Genomic DNA, 21,381 nt, shown 5'->3' with positions numbered 1-21,381 from the left:
CTTGAGGATATTCATGAATACACAAAAAGTAGTATATGGATGACAGATCTTAAAGAAGCATGTGCTTTGCAAAGTGTTATCTTTTCATGGAGATAAATAGACTATTGATATTGATAATACAAGATGCATATAAAAGTAAAGAATCCTTAGCACACGGAATGTTAAGCTAGACAACTTCGCACAAACCGAAGCCTGTCGAATGATTAAATTATAGGTGGCCCAAACCCCTTTGACTTTTGGAGAAACTCAAATGTAACCACAAAAATGATGTTATGCATAGAAGAACTCTATCATGTATCAGACACACTGGTGCACGGAGAAGCACAGTGAATTACAGCATTGAGAAAGAAATTAAAGTGCTAGTATGGGTAAGGAAAACAGATCAATGAGTTACAGTAGCACCATTGTAGAAGTTAGGACAGATCTCCTGGACAAAAAAACGATTACCTGTTTCTGTAACGACGACACTTTTGAAACTCGTGGCAACCACCAAATTTTGGACCTAATGAAACCTTACATTAGTCATAAAAAAATAAATCTCAAAAACCATTAGAGAGAGTCCATGTCATATAGAGGCATAGTCACACCTAAATAGATTTTAATAGGATGCTGAAACGACAAACTACGAGTGTGCCCAAATTCTTCATGAGGACGCCACTGTGTACACTTAAAATCTGAAAAACAAGACCGCAAGTTAAGGTGAGAAACTGCATAATTACTCATCAGTTTATTGTGATTCTTTGCTTCTAAAGCTAACTAACATAATATGTTGAAATATATCTGCTTCAGCAAAATCCATGAATGATGTCAACCTTTATCACCACATTTTCTACGGAATGACTCCTGAAAAGCAAGACCGGCATCTGAAATGAAGAATTCAAAGAACTTCTCAACCTTAACCTGCACCACACAGACTAGGTTGAACTCACAGTCTAATTATAGTCATTACACGTCCATCACACAGAAAACTAGGGATTCAGAACAAATGAAAGATTTTGGAAAAAAGATAAAAAGTTGTATCACCGGAAATTTTGCCTCTGCAACAAGTGTAAAACCTTCAGGGACTGCATGAAGGAAAAAAGAAAAGAAGCAACGTTAAGCTAAATTTATTAACTGAAAACAAGGAATAAGATTGCATAAAAAAAGGAACGTTTCGCTGGTGGAGTCCAAGAAACAGTTGCTTTAAGCCTTTATACGCTTTTGGACCTAATGGATACTAGAACCAAAAAGAATATTGTTTCTGGTTAAAGGTATTCATCTGCCTAATAAAACTTGAGCATTAACCTGTACTGAACTCTAAGAATAGACACCCACCCTTGAATACCAGACAGCATCTGTGTCTAGTTACTAGGGAAGTGAACCTACTCATAAGCCCTAGTAAATGTCTCTTCATTCTCAACAAAAAAGAAAGTCCTAGCAAAACACTCTCACTTTGTGATGAGCATGTCCGGCACCATTTTAGCAAACAGAGGCACAGAAATAGGATTACAAAACCGGACCAAAGAGAGGGCACTATATATTATCAAGGAAAGGGAAAAGGCAGCACCTTCCAGTTGAAGGTTCTAAATGAACAGAGAAGCTTAAATGCCTCATTGCTCCTATCCTTTTCCTTGCACATTTGAGAAAGTTGCATCAAATTTAGCTTTGCGCATTGCATTTTAGCTTTAATTCTATTTCATGTTTTAGACTCGTCTCACTGCAACTTCTTTGTGTTCATGAAGTAGTAAAGTGTAAGGGCAAGGCAACATGAGCACATACTTTTGTCACAGGAGAGGCAGATAATCTCAATATGCCAGTCATTTATGAATAAGCATTGTTTCTTTAAATAGCAGAAGTTATATTCATTAATTGAATGGAAAAGGCCGTTGAACACAATTGAAAAATAACAAAGCCCAAAGGACATTTGACTGACCCCTAGGTGCATCTGAATCCTCCTGCTTAAAACCATAGGACTTTTCAGATGATGAACAATCAGTATTTTGAACAATAACCACTTCTTCCTCCACGCTGTCCTGCACTCCTGAAGGGTTTGATACAATTTCAAACTGACCATTGACTAATGGCTTTGAGTCTTCCTGTACCATATTGTCCTCATTCCTGGCCACATGTATGAACAGACTGAAATAACTCCAGAAAAAGGGCAGTTGATTCCTAACTTGACTCTAGATACCTTTCTAGGCATTCCACCCCTTCCTTAGCCTGCCTGAAACTATCTGCTCCTTCTACTATTCCACTATCTAGGAAGTTCAGATCAGATTGTGGTTCCTGACATCAAAGCAAAGTTCAAAACAGTTACAACTGCAATGAGAAGACTCAGAAAAGCACATAAGGCAAGCAAAAATATTTTCATTGGATTGATGCAGAAATTCCTCAAACTTCTCTTTGCAAAATAAAAGAGCAATGAATAGAAGAAACCAGGAAGTAAAATGTTCAAGTTCAGAGGACTTCTGCAGAGCCATTATGGTAAGGAAACAATCTAAGAGAGATGATGCCCATGCTCTCACAACCAACTTAAAAAAATGCCAGTGAAGCAGCAACATGGCACATGACCCAAATATCTGAGACTTGACACGCAACTTAGCCAGGAATCAGCACCATTGCAACGAGTAAGCCAAAGGTCTTCACATCAGACTGCAGATTATATGTACTTGGTTGTGAATTAAGGGGAACAACTATTCTTAGTACCATAGCAAAGAAGGGTACGGCTGAATCCCATCCATTTTACTATCAGGTATTCTCATGCAAAAAATGCAAGTCATAGTCCCATAGATAAGATTTTCAAGAAAAAGCACCCCCTTTCAATAAACTGCTTAAATTTTGGTTGCATATCATGTTTCATTTCCACGGTGAAGAATATCTATAAAGAAGAAATTTTAATTAATTTCATCTGAAATTCAACCAGTAACTAAAAGGAGTTGAAGGAAATAAATCCAAAAGGTAACGTGGAAACATGTAATAGAGATTCAACTTGGAATATTCAATTCAACATCCTTACACTGTAACACCTCGGATTCAAAAAGGGTAGAATTGCAGCTTTTTGCAAGATCTGGTGCCAGTCCCGACGAAGCCACCCACGGCCAGTGGACTGACACACAGTCCGCGAGTCGTTTCGTGGGTGGCAGTCCAAAGGTTGTCCAAAATGTCAAGTTCTAGTACTTTTCGACGGTTCACCATGACAGTCGGTTGGTCAGTACACGGGTCGTAGGTAGGTTTCGTAGGTGAGTCCCAGAAGAGAAATTTTAGGAGTCAAAGTTGAGACCCACGACTGGGCATGTACGGCTCGTAGGTGGACCCACGGACCGTACATGGATCCGTCGTTGGGGGTCCAAAAATCATGGTCTTTGAACCTATCGACGGTCGACCAGGACGGTTTGTAGGTGGACCCACGGACCGTAGGTCGGGCCGTCGACGGGAGTCGGCAGTTATTTTTATGAGGGCTTTTGGGTCTTTTCCTAATTATTCTAGCCTAATACTATGTCGTTTTTCCCTCTATTCGAGGCCTATATAAACGTTTTTAACCCCTAAAGTCTTCCAAATCAATTCATTCTCTCAAATCTCCAAAGAAGAACAAGCTCTTTCTCCCAATACTTCTCTCTAGAAGGTTGAAGAAGAAGGCTAGGGTTTCAAGTCAAGTCTCCAATTCCTCCATTGAAGTCAAGCTTTTGGCATTAAGGTATGATAGTCTTCATCTATGGAGCCCTTTCCTCCATAGAATTCCTAAATTTCTCAATTTTGAAGTTAGAAATCCCAATTGTAGTTAGGGTTTTCTTCCATGTCATGGGTTCCTTTCAATGTTGATTTATTTGATTGTTTTATGAACTATTATGCATGAATTGAGAAAATTCCATGATTTTAAGATGAATCCCCATGAATCCATGCATACTCCATGTTTTCCAAGCTATGATGATATAATGTGGGTTTTGAACTATGAAAGATGAGTTTATGAAATTATGCATGTTCTTATGAAATTGATGTAATTGTTTTAAGGATGCTTTGAGAGTGAAGTATCAATGTTGTTGTTGTGTTGTGAAAGGATTTCTCATATACACATGAAAGCATGAATGTGGAAGGTTTTCTCACATAAAGGATTCTAAGGTTGAAAGATCTTCTCACATAAAATGAATCAAAGTTAAGGAGCTATTCTAATAATGAGGCAAGCGACGATTACCCATGACTTCCCATGCTAAGACAAGTGGTGATTACCCATGTCTCATGAATGATAAGAAAAGTTAAGAATAACCAATATTTCGCGGGATTTATGCTTAGCATCGAGTGGACAAGTGGTGATAACCCATGTCCCATATACTAAATGCCATCATAGGTTGTCTAGATAGATATTAGTTAGTGGATCCACATAAGCTAGAAGTTCATGGTCTTACCTTGGCAAGTAGGACACCCCTTTTTGGTGTGGAGTAGACACCGGATTCCATGTTAATAGCTCACATGGTCTTACATGTCGGTTAAAGGTAAATCTCCACAAGTATGAACTAAGGTTACTTTTAGAAGTATCTCATGAATGTTTTAAAGATGTTAGCTTGCTTTGACTATGTTTTATGACTCATGTTTTCTAACTCTTTTAATTCATGTTTTAACTTGGTCATTGCATATCATGAAAATGTTCCTTTTTAAGCATGATTTAATATGTTTTATGCATTGCTATCATACTTGGTACATTTTTGTACTGACGCATACTCTTTCCTACATTTCTTATAAAAATGTAGGGTCCGGCGTTCCAAATTCGCATTTTCGTGGCTAGGGATCTTTTAGTAGAAGATTGAAGATTGGTGAGTCCTCATGTTCCGAGGACCAAGCCTTTATTTCATATTGTCTTTACATTTCAATTTTTGAACTTGATGTACGGGCTACGTCCCGATTACTCCTTTGTATTAGATGGCTTTGAGACATTGTTAGACTTCTGCTTCATTTTATAAAACTCTAATGTTTTGAAATTGTCTTTTAAATTCTCTCAATTTTCTATTATCTTGTATGATGTATGCTAAGTGGCTTGTATGTGGCCTCTCGGGGTCTTGTATGCCATGTTATGCCTAGGGGGTCTACCTTGGGTCGTGACATACACGCTCCAATTAGAATTTTCAATTTTCAGATTGAAGAAACGACAATCAGAATCCAATCCAAATAAGCTCGGATAGGATTAGATTTTTTACGTTCAGTTTTGGATTAATCGGATTGGATAATTCAGATTTTCAGTTTTGACCTTTGAGCCTAAAGGCAGGCCATTACAATTAACAACCTCAATTTACCTAATACTTCGCTCATTAGAATGTATAATTCTCTACCATTAACAAGAATTGAGGTTACTCTGCCACTCATGCCGTGTGGGACTTAAGAGGGCCGTTGGGTACTTATCTATTGGACCTTTGGAAATTGGACTTATTACTATTTGACACATATAATATGGGTAGGGATGAATATACGGTATAAAAAATTCAAGATCCGCAAATCCGTAAAACTAAATCCAACATCCAATCCAAAATCCATAAATTCTTAAAATAAAAAAATCCAAAGTCCAATCCATAATCCAAATAACCAAAAAAATTGGATTTTGGTTTGGATTTCGGGTTGGCCTAAACTATGCCCACCCCAAGCTGCAGCATACTTCTTTTCGAATTTATATGCCTAGAAAAGTTATGTTCTTCACACACATCTCCAGAGTTGAAAGTAACAAAAACCATTACAAGGTTTTAAGTAACTGGCAAATAAATCAATGCAGGGCTACACAAGGAATAACTGATATGTTGATTATTGAGTAACCAAGATAGTGCAAATAGAGTATTCATAAGTTGCCAGCACTAGGCAAAATAACATGGGAATGCTTCATATTGCAACATGACTATGCATTTTATAAATGGCCAAGCTATGTGAGTTACAAACACACCAGATCCGCAGATTCTTTAGCCGCACCATTGTGTTGTAGCCAACCATCATCGATAAGCTTAAAAGCTTCATCTCGGGAAAGGAAAGATGTAAAAAAGTACTGCATTAACAGAAGGTATGTCAAGACTTTGCCATGTAAGTAGTAATTTGAAAGGACGAGAACAGGCATATAGCACGGTAACATAGCATCACAGATCCAGGACATCACCTTCTTTCCTCCGGCTACTATTTCTATTGCCGTCGGGAATATGGCCGCAGATTTAGCTCTTCGTACTGCCGTGATCTCATGAAAAGGAATTATTTTCTGGCAGATGAACATAATAATTTAGTCTGCATCAAGGTAAAAATGAAAGAGAAAGAGAAATAATAGGACATAAGCTGACATCATGGGTCATGCAGTATAAATTCTTGGTAAATGTCCAATGGAGCTTATTAGTCAGTCTTAGAGCTTAAAATCCACTGCTTTATGAAGAATACATACAAATAAATCCTTTACACACATTCAGTAGGACCTCATGATGGTGTACCCTTCTATTGCCAACAATGGCAGGAACGATTTTATGCATCAAGTCCAAAATATTTCAATAGCACACAAGCACGAAGTCAACAAAAAAATTATGAAATTGATACATATTTATGGAGCCCATTTTGAAGAACAAATAAAGGGGAAAATACAAAGGAAGACATAGGAAAGAGAGAGTCCCTTGTGTTCAAATATCCATCACCTTCAGATCACAAGACTTTTCTTAAAGCAACTGCTTAGGGAGAATACTAATACAGCATCCCGCTATGAGCATTTTTGATCTCTCTCTTTCCAGATGACCTCCCACTAACACATGAGATGATATCATAGCGGCCCTTGCCTAAATCCTCCTCTATATCCTGTTATACCAGTCCAAACATGTGAACCAAACCTTTTTTAGTGTTACTCGGAATCATCACTTCTTTGAAGCACCCATTTCAAATGGCAAGAATATAAGTATCTTATGCAAATTCAATCGTCATTTCCAGTTCTAAATTACAGATCCTTCCTGTTCTTTCAACCTTGAATTACGAAGAGGCTTTTATTTGAAATTCAATCAAGAAGAGCACCACAAACGATTCCAAAAAGATAAAAATTTGCATTTTCCTTCTCACACTGGCATGAAATCTCTTTCCCGACCTCGTGATGTCTATTATATTTTGTGTTAATAACAATTCCAAAACAGTTGCATAATCGAACTAATAAATCTCAGCTATATTTGTGGACAAAATCGATGAACACCTTATCAGCAGTGAAATCCTACCTCAATCAACTATAGGCTTTATAAAAGATCAAACTATAAAAAAACCGAAACAACAAACCTTTGTCTCAAAGCCAAAGAGGTTGGAATAGAAGCAAATACTATGGCCAAAGAGATACATATGACCCTGAAACAAAAGGACAACATTAACCAACTCACAACAGCATGTAAACCAAATTAGAAAGAAAGAAAAAAATATGTTACATATAAGAAATAAGATGAGGGTGGTTCAAGAAGCAACAAGTTCAACTATAAATGCTTAGACCATTTCTCCCAATGTGTATGGGGATATAAAATGTCATACAGTTTAAAGTTACCTGAAGTAGAAAACTCTCTTGCAGCGCACAATTAAAATCTTGAACCAGGACCTGTGAAGAATTTATAAGGAAGATTAGACACAACAGTATGGGATTTAGGCGTGGTGGTTGTATCAGAACATAAACATAAAATATCTGTTAGCATGTAGATCTGAAAGCTTATTCAGTCACATGAAAGAAGATCCAGAAATATTTTCTTTATACAGATGAGACGGAGATTAAATCAGACATGCTCAATCAACCACTTTGACAAGTGAAGAAATGTATACTAGAAAAGGTCAAAAAATCATATCTATTCCTAGTTTGAAACAGTCACATAAAGATTAGAAGCACAACAAATGAACTTGATGAATGACACATATGGGGTGCACATACAAGTATAACTTGGACACATGAAAGCTAAGTACTTTTTTGAGTAAACAGTTCAAGATAACTTTTTCCCAATAAGCACTAGGACCACATTCGCTTAAGTGAACAACCTACTATTTTCTTAAGCATGAGGAACATCTCAAACAGAAACATATCCTGTTTATGACTCAACCCGGAATAAGTTCTCGGTCATACGAATCTTTTGTATCCACATTCAGTTCTAGAGGTCTGATCATAGTTAGAATAATCCAACATTAATATACACTGGCCATCAACCTAACACAACCCTCCCCCTTCATTCCAAATTTAGACCAAATATGTTGCCAATAACCGGAGAGGTTTATTTTCCATAACCACCAAAAAAGGAATACGTGAATCCAAGTTCTAGTCAAGAATTATTGATCTCTCTTAGTATCTCTCTCAATTCAAAAATCTAGGATCCTGATGCATATAGATACAAATGGTCCAACGGAGCAAGAACCTATGATTAGCTTTTCGGTAAACTTCCAAATGAATACTTGTTTTTTAGACTTACAGAAGTACGCCCCAAACAAGAATTGGTAATTAGAAATACCAATACTTCTAAAGACATAAAAATACCAAGTAAACAAGGACATGTATCCTTCAGTGAATCACACTACAGCATACATAACCATAAAGTAAACTACAGCAATTTGATACATAACCATAAAATAAACTACAACAATTTGAAGTCTAGGAAATTCACAAAGAAACCAATTTAAAGAAACGATTTGAGTATCCCTCAAATTTACAAGCACATTATAGTTTTGTTAGGAAATAAACCAGTTCAAGAAACTAAGCACATGAGGAGAATTTCACTCACTTCATCAGGTGGTAAACGAAAAAGTAGTCGATACTCTTCACTCTTCAAAGCTAGCTGATTCTGTCACAAAGTCAAACCATCCAGCAACCACAACAAGGAAAATTGTTTAAACACAGTCATCAATAGTAGAAAAATCTTGAAAATTAAAAGAGTTCTTATTTGAATGGAACAAAATTAGAGAAGAAATTTTCTCTGAAGCGTTATATTCATAATTCAAACTTCAAATGCAATGTCAAAGTAGAAGATCAATTGAAATAGTAACCTGAGCATCAGACAACCGTGAAGGGCTAGCGGTGGAAGAAGAGGGAAGATCAAGGGAAGGGCGGCGATCGGGAGAAGCGTTAGTGTCAGAGGCGGTGTCCATGCTGCGCCGGGAAGTAGAAGGTGAGATATGCATATGCTGCGACGGCGGAGGCGACGGCGATATGATTTTCTCCGGCACGACGACGGCAGCCATGACGGTGATCGTGGTTGTGAAATTAATTTATAAGCCAACGAAGAGTCAAAGAAAGTGTAAACGGCTATTTTATCACGGTCGATGACGTGTTGGTTACATCAACGTTCCAGCGCGTCGTCGTTTTGTTACCGGACTTTGATATGCCTATATTTGACCTTTTTTGCGTCCTTTCTCCTCAATCAATAATAAATATAAATAAGTTTGAATTGATTTTTGACTTCTAACTCAAACTAGTAAAATTACTAGTGTTTTGCGCGGGAATTTAATATTCAAAATTTATAAAATAATACTTAAAATTCATCAAGCATTAAAACTAAAATACTATATTATCCTACATACAAGATTACGTAGTAACAAACATTAATAATGTAAAGGAAAATAAAAATTATTACATCTTATCATTTAACCTTAATAAAATAAGCATAAATTATAAATTAATGATTGTAAAAATACATACCACGATCTATAACATAAGCAATAGTGTCAGTGAGTCACTCAACATGAGCAAAGTATACAAATATTTAATTGGGAAGAAGAAGATCAGGAGGAGGTTCAAAATTTTCGTTGTGCTAAAATGAGAGGAAATCCCTCTATTTATAGAAAACAAATGGTAGTGTGAACAAATGTTGATTGTGCCTTATCGGAAAGGTTACAACTATTTGGAAAAGTTGCAATCCTTCGGAAAGGTCACAACATTTCATAAAAGTCACAACTCTTCATTAAAGTTACAACTTTTCATGAAAGGGAAGACTAATTTTATAAATAAATTAATTAAAAGAGAATTTTGGTTTGTGATGGCGCCACGTAGGCGGACCTAAGGTTCTCTTTTATATATATATATATATATATATATAACAAAATCACTTAGTAAAGTACATATCAAGGATGGTTGAGATTTATTTTTTTTAAGAACTATATGATTGGTAGAATAAAAAGCACCTAGTAATGTATATATTAAGAATAAGAATTGTTGAAATTAAGTAAAGAATGGTATTTTTAATTTATATGATACACGCGGATTTATGTGATAGTTATTATTTCTCGGCCTGGATATTTTGTAAATTCACTTTTTCATAAAGGTATAAAAAAAATTCCAGTTAGTTGGAAAGAAGATGTAAAATTATCGATCTTAGTCTTTAACTTTTAGCTTCAAAAAAATCAATTTAATCAAAAAAATTGTAGCGCAGCTTGGATCTTAGCCTAAATTCTTTTGTTCTCTATTGAATGATCAAGTAGCATTGACTTTGAGAATATAAGGGGTTGTTTGGTAGCTTATTTTAGAGTTGTATAAAAATTAGTATATAGGGATAAATTGTGAAAAAATATGTATTGTTTTACACATGTATTAGTTATGTGAGTTTGGTTATTTATGTATTAGCTATGCAAGCTTGGTTATTCATGTACTACCTCCGTCCACTTTTAATTGTCAGAGTTTCTTTTTTTAGAGTCAAACGATAATAACTTTGACTAACATTTTACGATTATTTTTTCATCATATTGATATGCAAAAAATTGAAATTTATAGTACTTTTCGTGTAGTTTTTGAATATCTAAATTTTTTGTTTAAAATATTGAATTAATGTAATCTAATTTAACTTTAAAAATTAGTCAAATTGACTTTCAAAAAGCGCACATGACAATTAAAAGTGGACAAATGGAGTATTAATTATCCATCTTCTATTCTGCATAAAGTAATACTCCCTTTGTTCAAATTTATGTGAAACAATTCGTTTTTCGAGAGTCAAACAGTTTAAGTTTGACCGAAAATTTTCTCATGAAATCTTCAATTCTTTTAAAATGAAATTTATATATTTGTAAACTATGTAAAAAGTAATATAAGTCATACAATAATTGACAATTCAAAATATTTAAAAGGGATATGAAATATTACAGTAAAAAATAGACTTGTTTGAATATCGAAATCCGAAATGTGTCACAGAAATTGGGCATAGGTAGTATATAAGTTCCCTCATAATTTATACAAGTATTAGTTATATGAGTTTCAATATTACGAATCAAACTCTATACTAACTTACCTCCTAATTAGCTACCAGGCGTGATATTACTTTAACAGATTTAATACATGTATAACTCACTTTCAAATCAACCATCAAATGGCCCAGAATTTATAAGACTTCATACACTATCCGACTATTAAGAAGAAGGAAAGGAAATAATTTATTAATATTAAAAATTACACATTTTCTAGCTCAATTAAAATTTTATTCAATCTAATACAAAATTCATGCTTGAATTTTATAATGTATGATCCAATTTGATGTAAAATATGACTATCATAAATAAATTTGATTAATATATTTTTTGATGAAGTAGGTCTCATTAGAATAACCAATATGATTTTATTGATTTCTTTGTCAATCTATATATTATAATAAAGCTGGATATAAAAATGGTGACATGGCGCTCTCTAGGGGCTTGATTCTTATTTATATTTTTTGTGTTTTTTTTTTTGGCATTTTTCTCTTATTTCTTTCAATATTTTATTTTCATACATTTTCAATTACATAAATTTTACTCTTAATAATCTATATATTATAATAAAGCTGGATATAAAAACGGTGACGAGGCGCTCTCTAGGGGTTTGATTCTTATTTATCTTTTTTGTATTTTTTTTTTGGCGTTTTTCTTTTTTGTTGGTTAATTTTTTGTCTTCTTTGATCTGATTTTGCAGGAGAGAGATCTATAATGAAGATTGTTAGACATTTTTGTGCAGTTAGATTTTACAAGGTAAAACTATTTGATGTGCCTAATATAGTTATCACTTTTTCTATGTTGCAATTATACATTCAATATTATTATTTTTGAATTCATGATAATATGAATCACAATTTCTTTTAGAAAAAACTGTTTGATTTTTTCTCTTTGCTTCTCTTTCTAGTTTATAGAGAATTTTTCTTCTTCTTTTTGTAGTTTTTGGAGCATGAGGTTATGTTATCTTGATAAGAAGATCTTCTTTTATCTTTGACTCATAATTAAATATTCTTTAAAGATTTTATTTGATTAGTTAACTTCATTTTTATATTCTTTTGTTGTTGACTTATTTTGTTTTCATGTCATGATATTTTTGAAAATAGAAGCTGAAAAGAAAGCCAACACATATATGTATGTGACTCAATAAAGCATGTATATATAATTTTGTAGTCATGTAAATCAACTTTTAATAACTATTATGATAGAACATGAGAATGTAAAGTTAATTCATAATTTTTAATATATTTTATAATTTATAAAAAAGATGTTTATTGATATGGAACTTTGCAGTCTTCATAGTTTTAGTTTTATTTTATTATTATTAATAATATTAGAAGTTCTCACGTTTTTGAGATTTTCAGAGATCACTATTACAATTTGTTTGGTCGAAATTGAAATACAAAGTATTTGTTTAGGATAAAAATGATTTAGTAAAGTTGTTCTCTCTCAATCTACTTTCTATATCAACATAAGAATTATCTTAGATAAAAGAAAAGTGGTGTAGCACATCTCTTTGGCCAAGAATCTTATTTATCTTTCTTTTTTTTTCTTTTTTTTTTTTGACAATTTTTCTGTTTATTTATTTCTTATTATTGTACACAAATGAATATATCAATTACTACACATTTATTGATTCATATTTTTTAATATAAAAATTTAAGTATCTTTATTTTCCGTACTTTAATGACTTTTGATAATCATAACTCCTAAATTATATTAATAATTATATTCATGATATCATTTGATATTTCATATTGTTGTCCTATAAATAGAGGCATTATAAAAAAAAATATAAAAAAATGATCAAATTTATATGTATAGTAAAATTAGGAGTTTTATTTATATATATATACTAGATGTATGTTGCCCGTGCGCGCACGGGCCCAACATTTGCATATGTTTAAAAAATTTGTTCAAATATAAATTTAGAAGATATGCATCATATATACACACACACTTACATTCATCAATGTACTGTTTTATGCATATAGATGCAACAATGTTTACACAATTACATAAACTGATATTGGCAAAGGGCAAAATAGCAAGGTTGTAATCATCTTGTTCTGCTCAGCTATTATGGTAGTTTAGCAGATGGTAGAGAATGTTGTAGCAGTCTAGCCTGATAAAGCCCAGTGTGTATGTTCTTGTTTGACTTCAATCCAGCTTTTCAAGAGCAGTAGCCAAAAAATATCAATCCCAATTTGACCATCTGAACGACCAGAGTAAAAGGGAATGCCTTTTAATTAAAAAAAATTACACACCAAAGCTAGATAGATTAAAAAAATATTCCTTTGTGAAATTTCTTGAAATAGATAAGCAAATGGAAGGATAATGGGGCTTGCAAAAAATTGACAGTAATTAAAGATAAGAAGAAACTACTTTTTCGATTGTTAGTTAACAATAGAGATAAAAACTTAATTGATTCATTTGTATTCCAAAGTTGGATATCCTTATCAGCTTATTAGGGGTCAAGACTAAAATATGGTCTTCTCTGTGTTGTGAACTCAAAGCATAATTTTTTTTCTTTCTTTCTGTATAGTGATGACAATTTTTTTTCATGATACCTATAAAAAGCATCTATGCTCAAATTTTTATGATTGAAATAAGCATAAATTACAGTAGGATGACAAACATGATGTAATAGATGTACCAAACGAAGATAGTTAGCATAAATAGGGGATCTATCTTCAATAGGCATCCAAGTAGATCTTAACTAAAAAAATAAGAGATAATATCATAGTAGCGACTTAAAATGTTCAGTTATGAAAGTTATGATAAATATATGACTACATCAAGAGGTTATTTGTTCCCCATAAAATATGAAGCAACAACTAATATATAACAATTCTTTGTCAAAGTCCCAACATAAAGCACCCAATGCACTACATCAAAATGGGGATGAGAAAATATCAATGTTTAGAACCCTAACAGATAAACGGTTATTTACTATTTAGCATACTACTCTGCAAAGAAAATACAAATTCAGAAAAACACATATATAGGCAAAAAAAAAAGAAAAGGCACAAGATGAAAGGAAAAAAATAACATAATAACATTTAGGAAAAAACTTGAGTAAGCATACCTCAACTGATAGCACCAGTTTTCAAACTTGAAAGGAGGGAAGAAACTGAGAGTATTTTTGGAAGTCTGCACAATTCTGAAGATAGGGAAAAAGAATTTAATTTTCCCCTTAACTACATATTTAGTATTGTTATATGCTAGCACAAGTTCTATTTTAGAGGCACACATGACAAACATAAACAATATAACTTAAATAAACATACATTATATAATATATGTGCATGTGACATACATCCTCACTGAAAGAACGCATCACGAGATTCAAAAGTATTTTTTACTTTCTTAAACTCAGTGTCACGTCAAAACAGAGGGAGTACAAGTAAATTACTTCACACATCCCTGTAAAACAACATAATTGCATATACATTCCTTTATTTCAATATCATAAGCAAATTAACATCAATTCAGCAACAAAAAAAAAGAGGATCAAATTCCGGTTAATAAACAGTCTATCTTCTGATCATGCAAATGCATACCTCCATTAAAGTAAGCAACAACCTCCTAGCTGCATCTCTAACCGCCTGCTTCGCATAGCCTAATAGTTCAATAACAACTGGCAGTAACTTCAAATAAATTTGTTATTAATTAAAAACAACAACAATATTACTTTTTTTAGAGAGAGATACATCCCCAAATGTTGGGGAAAAATTGGTGTGCGACCATTCAAAAGAGGAATGTGGGTTTTGGAGAGCAAGCATCTCCTTCTTCGATTAGTGTTTTGAACAATATAAGAAAATACCATTGATTATGTTTTTGACGGTCTTTCTTGCAATACATAGTGATTGGCTTCGAATCACATAAGCCCATGTAGATGTCCACTCATATTCCTCTAAAGCTCTTTCAATAGGGAACACAATCAATCCATACAAGAACCTACAGAGTCACCCAACACTCAAAGACAGGTACAACCAAGGGGACAAATCAATAGAAAAAGCAGGGGGATGCAAGTCAATATAAAAATTGTACTTATCAGAGTCCAGAATATTGATCACACACAACAATCAAAATTGAAAGTAAATAGAAGAATGAAACTCACCATAATTCAAAATACTAAACACACAAAAACGTCAATTATTATCACAAAACATAGTGAAATCTGAAATAAACCAACAGATGCATCAATAATTTACGACCACGACTAAGGAAGTTAAAAAAATTAAAGGTTATAAATCAAGAAGAAAAGAAAGCAATGCATGGATTCTGTGGGTGTTATAGATTTCTTATTTAGAGAAAAGCAACAAACTTTATAATATGGTCCAAAATTATATTATATAAATTTTGTTTAATCAAATTGTCGACAGTGATCTTCGATTAGTACTTCATGAATAAACACACACTCTCCATGTAAAGAATTATATTAGTCTACAATTACTCCATAGTATTAAGATCTCTGACCAATTTAAAACTGACAGATAAAAACATAAAATTATCTATATACCAACAAAATTATAAATTTAGATTGTCAGTTCAACGAAAAGAATTGTTCTTATAGCCTTAAACGATGATACTATTTTTTTTTTCCAAATCAAAATTACAGGATCAGATGAATTCCAATGATCAGTTGAATTCATGTCATTGTAGCTCATCATCCTAAAATTTCATCATGTAGTTGGAAGGATTAAATTTTTTTTTAACAAAACTAAAATATTTACTACCAAAACAACTTAAGCTCCAATAATTTGAAGGAACAACTAACCAAAAAAGATTGAACAAAAATATGAGAAGAGGAGAACAACATCGTGCGTCCTTTAGAAGCTTATTTTCAGCCCTAGGCTTCTTCTCTTTGGAAGATTTCAGAATCGAGCTCCACAAGCAAAACTAATTCATTCCTACAAATCAAATTAAATGGAAGATTCGTGAATGAAAGAAAAACTACAGATATGCAATTTAAGTAAATTAAAGACAATGACGCACCAATATTAGAACAAAAACCAACAAAGTTCAAAACACAAGAAAAACAAAAGCATATGATACCTGAAAATTTGGGCAGAATTCAGATGAAAGAGTAGCACAGACACATATTAATGGAAAAGAAAGGTACAACAATAAATTGAAACTACAAAAAAATAGATACGGAGAAAAATAAATTTGGGCAAAATTGAGAAGAGAAAATCTGAAATTACAATAGCTAAGCCGAGAAAGTTAAGAAATCTTGAATCTCGACGGTCAGTTGTCGGCAGTCTCTTTGGTTATGAAACTGAAGAGGCTGTAAGAAGATTTTAGATATAGCGAACAAGAGAAATTGAAAAGTGGTATTAGTGGCTTTTCATGTGCAGGATGGAAGACACGTACACAAAAATTTAGTGAAAAATCAAAATTATCCTTAACAAAAAAAATTATGTCAAAAAACAGCCATGTTGATACCATTACTCTACTCATGCTTCCACTATAGTAGAATATATATAAACTAAAAAATAATCACCTTAACTCTCTTTTTTTTTTTTTAGAAAAACTTTAAATTTCTCAATAACAAATTTATGTTAAAAGTGTTAAAAAAAATCATATATATAAATTAATTTTCTTCTTAACAACATAAATGGGTGTAAATAAGGAAAATAAGAGTCATTTTTTTTCTTTTTTTTACCACAATAAATGTGAATATATGATTAATGTGTGTTAAATTTATTATTATTGAAAGCAAATAAAAGTTTCTTTTATTTTTTTCTACATCAAAAAAGGAGTTATCCTTTGGAGAGTTACTACTCCAATTTATTTATAATAATTACCGTGATAATATTTCAATAATAGAAATAATTGTATTTATGTTGTCAAACCTTTTATTGTCCTGTCTTCAACATTGCATACACGTATTATTTAAAAACAAACATTTCTTTCCCGCTCTTTGATAATCTCTATACAAATGGATTAGGTAAGTATCACACCAAGTCACTAAATGATATCATGAGTTATCTTTTATATCTCATTTTATGTTATGTGTTTAACTTTTTTATTTTTTATTGTAAAAATATAACCTCAATCGTAATGTTGCACTATCGCAACTTAATTCTCTCTTCTCACAATGCCTCTACAAGAATGAGAGTTTAAATACAAAAAAAATTAACATTAATGAATTTTATGAGACACAAATTGCATTAGATGAGTGTCGGTACGGACATCAAATATCGAAAAATATATATATCTCTAACTTTTGAATTTCGTGCACAACTATGTTAGAATATAGTACAAGTATTTCTTTCTCACCATGATTTACCACAAATGTATCTTTATTTATTTATTTTTATTATTGTGTCATTTATATACAAAAAAAAAGTCACGTAATTTCTGATCGAGTAGATTTAATGTTATTGATTGAACCAATAATGTTGCTATAAGAATAATTGAATTTCGTATGAACCTACGATAATTAGATTGTCAATTAACTAACTGAAGCTTTTCATATCAATGTTTATATTTTCAACTTTTTTATCAGTATGAAAAATTATATTTAGAATTTTTTTTGAATAAGTAATATCAAAATCGTATTTTAATTTGTATTTCTTTCTTTTATTATATTATTTATTAAAACATTTATCAAATAGTGACAATAATTATTCAAAATATATTTAAGTTTTTCTTATAACCGCGTGAAGCATGGACAAGTACACTAGTAATAAATAAATCGAATCAATGATTTTGTTCACATTAAGTGTTCAGTGTGGAATTATGAACCAATAAGAAAGTAATTAAGTCTTAATTGTATATATTTTTTAATTCTAGTTATAAATATTTGAATTATAGGACTCTCCTTAATCATCTATTGTTGAACAAATTTTTAAGGAGTCTATTCAGTAGTATTATTAAACCATATTTCTTCAAAATTCATTAAAGATCATGAAATATTTCAATCTTAATTAAACTATACATCAATACTCACAAGTTTTGCCTATCTATGTATCATCTTCTTTATACGTCAATAAAGAAATAATTTGTTAGAACTTTAACTAATAAGTTGTAATGGGTGTTTTTATCAAAGATTTTATCTTTTTCTCTTTCTATATATTTTTATGATTATCGTTAAAGAAACCTTATGCTTTTTAGAGATAATAAATGGTGAAAACACAACAATTTTATAGAGCTGTTTTATTTGTGTCTTACATGAAAATATTCATGATCCACAATCTTTTTTTTCAAAGTTTGATTGGATAATAATATAATTAATTAATTAATCATAGTAATCTCAAGTAGTCAAATGGCAAGATTTTTTTTTTAAGTAGAAAAGGAAATGTAGGTTTTCCATATCACGTAGGATACTGATACTTCATCTAATTCATTATATATATATATATAATAAATTTATCTGATTTGAGCAAAATACTCTTATTTTTCTGCTGGCAGATCTCTCCAACTAGGCAGGCCCAAATTGATCTTAAAGGGAATATAAGTTAACATTTTACGTCATATATTGCACTCTTCAAAAACGTAGCACGTGTTTGAATTTTAAAAGTAAAAATTAAAGATCAACTCATTTAAAGGGCTCAAAATAAAGATTAGTCTGTTTGAAAAACAACTCCGTTCAATTAATAAAACTATATTGGCCAAATTCAGTCAAATTGTCCATGAATATTTCAACTATAGTATAAGTTACAACTGTCACGTGACTGTCTCTCTTTATCAAGGCAGTTGGAAATTTGGAATTCGCTGTCTTTGGTCCAAATTAATTTCAAATCACAATAATTCCTTATGGGCTTCCATCCCAAAGTGGACCCTTTGGGTTGTGGACCTGTACTTATTTGGGCCTAGAATTGTTGGGCTTGGTCCCACTTATTCAATTGGGCAATAAAGTATTTTTCTCAGTTATTTCAAACTAAATTAGAAGTATTTTTTTAAAAAAAAATTTATATGTACTTAAATTGTACAAAACCATTAAACTTTGCAAGAGATTACATGTTAATTGTTTAGTTAAAGAGAAAGAATTAGAAGTAGAAAGTTATATTTCCATTTCAATTTGCAGAATGGTTCATGACTTCATTAAATGATTTATTTACTATCAACTATGTAATATTTATTTTATTTAATATAAAATATTATTCCTATTTGACACGATACAAATCCATGGAGTATATTGTCCATTTTTGCTCAACATTCTTCACAACCAATCTCCTTGGTTTGATGCTATCAATGTGAACTTGTAATATGAGCGTTCTTCTATTCCAACGTGAAATTAGAAGTTTATCAAACTAAAAATATGTTAATCTTTTTGCGTGACCTCATTCGTCTACCACTATGGGTGTCACATGCAATTCCTTTTACCTAGGATAATTTTACGCTCCTTAGTCAGTGCAAGATTAAGAACTAATACAAGCAAGGAACAGGAGATTAGATTATAATAAAGTTTCTTTTTTCTTTAGGTCTTGTGGACCAAAAATTCAAGTGAGAAAGGAATCATAGAAAGGGATCATCTCTTCCTTTGAATAACAACCCTAACTTTATTTTCCCTTTTCCTAATTCCAATACAACAATACTCAACACTTTCAAACTCAATGTTTGCCTCTTTTCAAAAAGCAAGGTGGAATGGGATTGCCCCACAACAAAAAGAATGATTTAACAAATCAAACACTTCTTTTTTAAGCTTATTGTGGGAATGACTAACTATAGTATATGTTGAAAATTGTTACTAAAAAACAATTATATATTGAGGCTAATCATTATAATCACTATAAGTTTCAGCTTTCATGGGATTGGTGAAGGACCAACTTGATTATTATATGTTGCCACTTCATTCATCACATGATATGCTTATTTAATTTAGATATTCCTTTGTTGTTGTTTTTTTTCTATTTTTATTCAAACAATAATGATGAAGAAATAATTTATGGACCTTTTTTCTTTTAAATGTACTTTTCATTTTAATTTATATGATAGATATTTAATCGAACACAAAATTTAAAGAAGAAAGAAAAATTACATACTGTAAATTGAGATATAGAAAATAATACTCTCATAGATTGAGGAGATAAAAGTTAATGATGAGCTTAAAATGAGACAATAATGATTAATGACTTTACAATAACATATCCAACACAATATATAAACAAACGTCGCATTCTAATTAGTGACTTTCTTTCAAGATAATTTTGCAGTCTTTAATTGTGTTCACAAATTCAATATATTTTTTTCCCTCTGATTTAAAACCCCTTTTGTGAGTGTGCCAATTTGAACAAGTTAAATGGGACAACACTTGTGGGAAAATAAAATAAAATGGGCAACACTTTATAATATAGTGTCCCACAAGGGACATATATATTTGAGGATGATTTCAAATTCACTGTGATTCCAGTACGTACCTCCTTTTGACCAGTCAATAATAGGGACAATTGTGAGTTTTGAGTGGAGGATCCTATAACTTCTTGCTTTATCTTTTAAATAAATAACAAGGGAAGATACACCTAATATAATCTGTTCAAATTAATATTTACGTATTTCAATTGATTTTACAAAATATCTGTAATAATTCCGCCAAAGTATTAACACAGTATAATATAAATTTGTGACACATATATTTCTATGTTTTGAAGATATATGAGTGAGAAATAACAAAATGATATCTTATGTTTGAGATAGATCCAATATAATCTCTTATAAATATTTTTTAAAACAGTCTTGGTCTTTTAAATTAGCTAAAAGTGAATAATTTCGTCTCCAACAAATATTTTTAAAACTATGTATGTTAAATTTGACGAGAAATTGAAGAAAGAAAAAATTTAGCTTGTCAATTTAAAGGTGTAATTTTTTTTTATCTATTATGTGTAGTTTCTTGAGGTGTAATTTCTGTTAATATTGGTACTTATATAATGTACAATTTTTTGTGTTATGTGATTCCTAGAAATTGATGGGATAGCATCACGGCGTTTCTAGTTAGTTTTTAATAAATAAATAAATTATTTTTAGAATTTCTTTCAAATCTAATATACAAATTTTGTTGAGTTGACGGAAACAAATTAAAACGTTCACTTTTAACAATTTAAAGGTTTAAAATTGCTCATGAAATATATTTAAGAGACTACTTTAAACCTACGGCAATCCTAAAGAAGCAATTTTTTTGTCATTTTCTCATGTAGGGTAATGAATCAATATAAATAAACAAAATGGTTTTCTTTTTGTTAATTTTAAATTATTAATATTTATTTGCACTAACCTTCT

At 31.6% G+C, this 21,381-nt stretch overlaps 1 protein-coding gene across 1 annotated transcript in view; it reads right to left on the bottom strand.

The window, feature by feature from the left end:
• The window catches only part of LOC125820677 (protein VASCULAR ASSOCIATED DEATH 1, chloroplastic), a 35,521-nt gene extending 26,299 nt beyond the window's left edge, over positions 1 to 9,222 (bottom strand). The window contains exons 1-12 of the mRNA XM_049500102.1: positions 8,971 to 9,222; positions 8,709 to 8,768; positions 7,496 to 7,546; positions 7,240 to 7,305; positions 6,104 to 6,199; positions 5,897 to 5,995; positions 2,171 to 2,265; positions 1,913 to 2,097; positions 1,024 to 1,064; positions 813 to 900; positions 588 to 674; positions 448 to 502 (exon numbers count right to left, since the gene is read on the bottom strand). Coding sequence (XP_049356059.1) covers positions 448 to 502; positions 588 to 674; positions 813 to 900; positions 1,024 to 1,064; positions 1,913 to 2,097; positions 2,171 to 2,265; positions 5,897 to 5,995; positions 6,104 to 6,199; positions 7,240 to 7,305; positions 7,496 to 7,546; positions 8,709 to 8,768; positions 8,971 to 9,165 — 1,118 coding nt within the window. The 5' untranslated portion in view covers positions 9,166 to 9,222. The remainder of the gene's footprint in view (positions 1 to 447; positions 503 to 587; positions 675 to 812; positions 901 to 1,023; positions 1,065 to 1,912; positions 2,098 to 2,170; positions 2,266 to 5,896; positions 5,996 to 6,103; positions 6,200 to 7,239; positions 7,306 to 7,495; positions 7,547 to 8,708; positions 8,769 to 8,970) is intronic.
• Positions 9,223 to 21,381: the final 12,159 nt, after the last annotated feature.

This window comes from Solanum verrucosum, unplaced genomic scaffold (genome assembly GCF_900185275.1).
Source record: "Solanum verrucosum unplaced genomic scaffold, falcon-dt-bn FXZP01000020.1, whole genome shotgun sequence".
NCBI classification, from domain to species: Eukaryota; Viridiplantae; Streptophyta; class Magnoliopsida; order Solanales; family Solanaceae; genus Solanum; species Solanum verrucosum.
The sequence above is the reverse complement of the archived record's forward strand: the minus strand, read 5'-3'. Positions and strand labels throughout refer to the sequence as shown.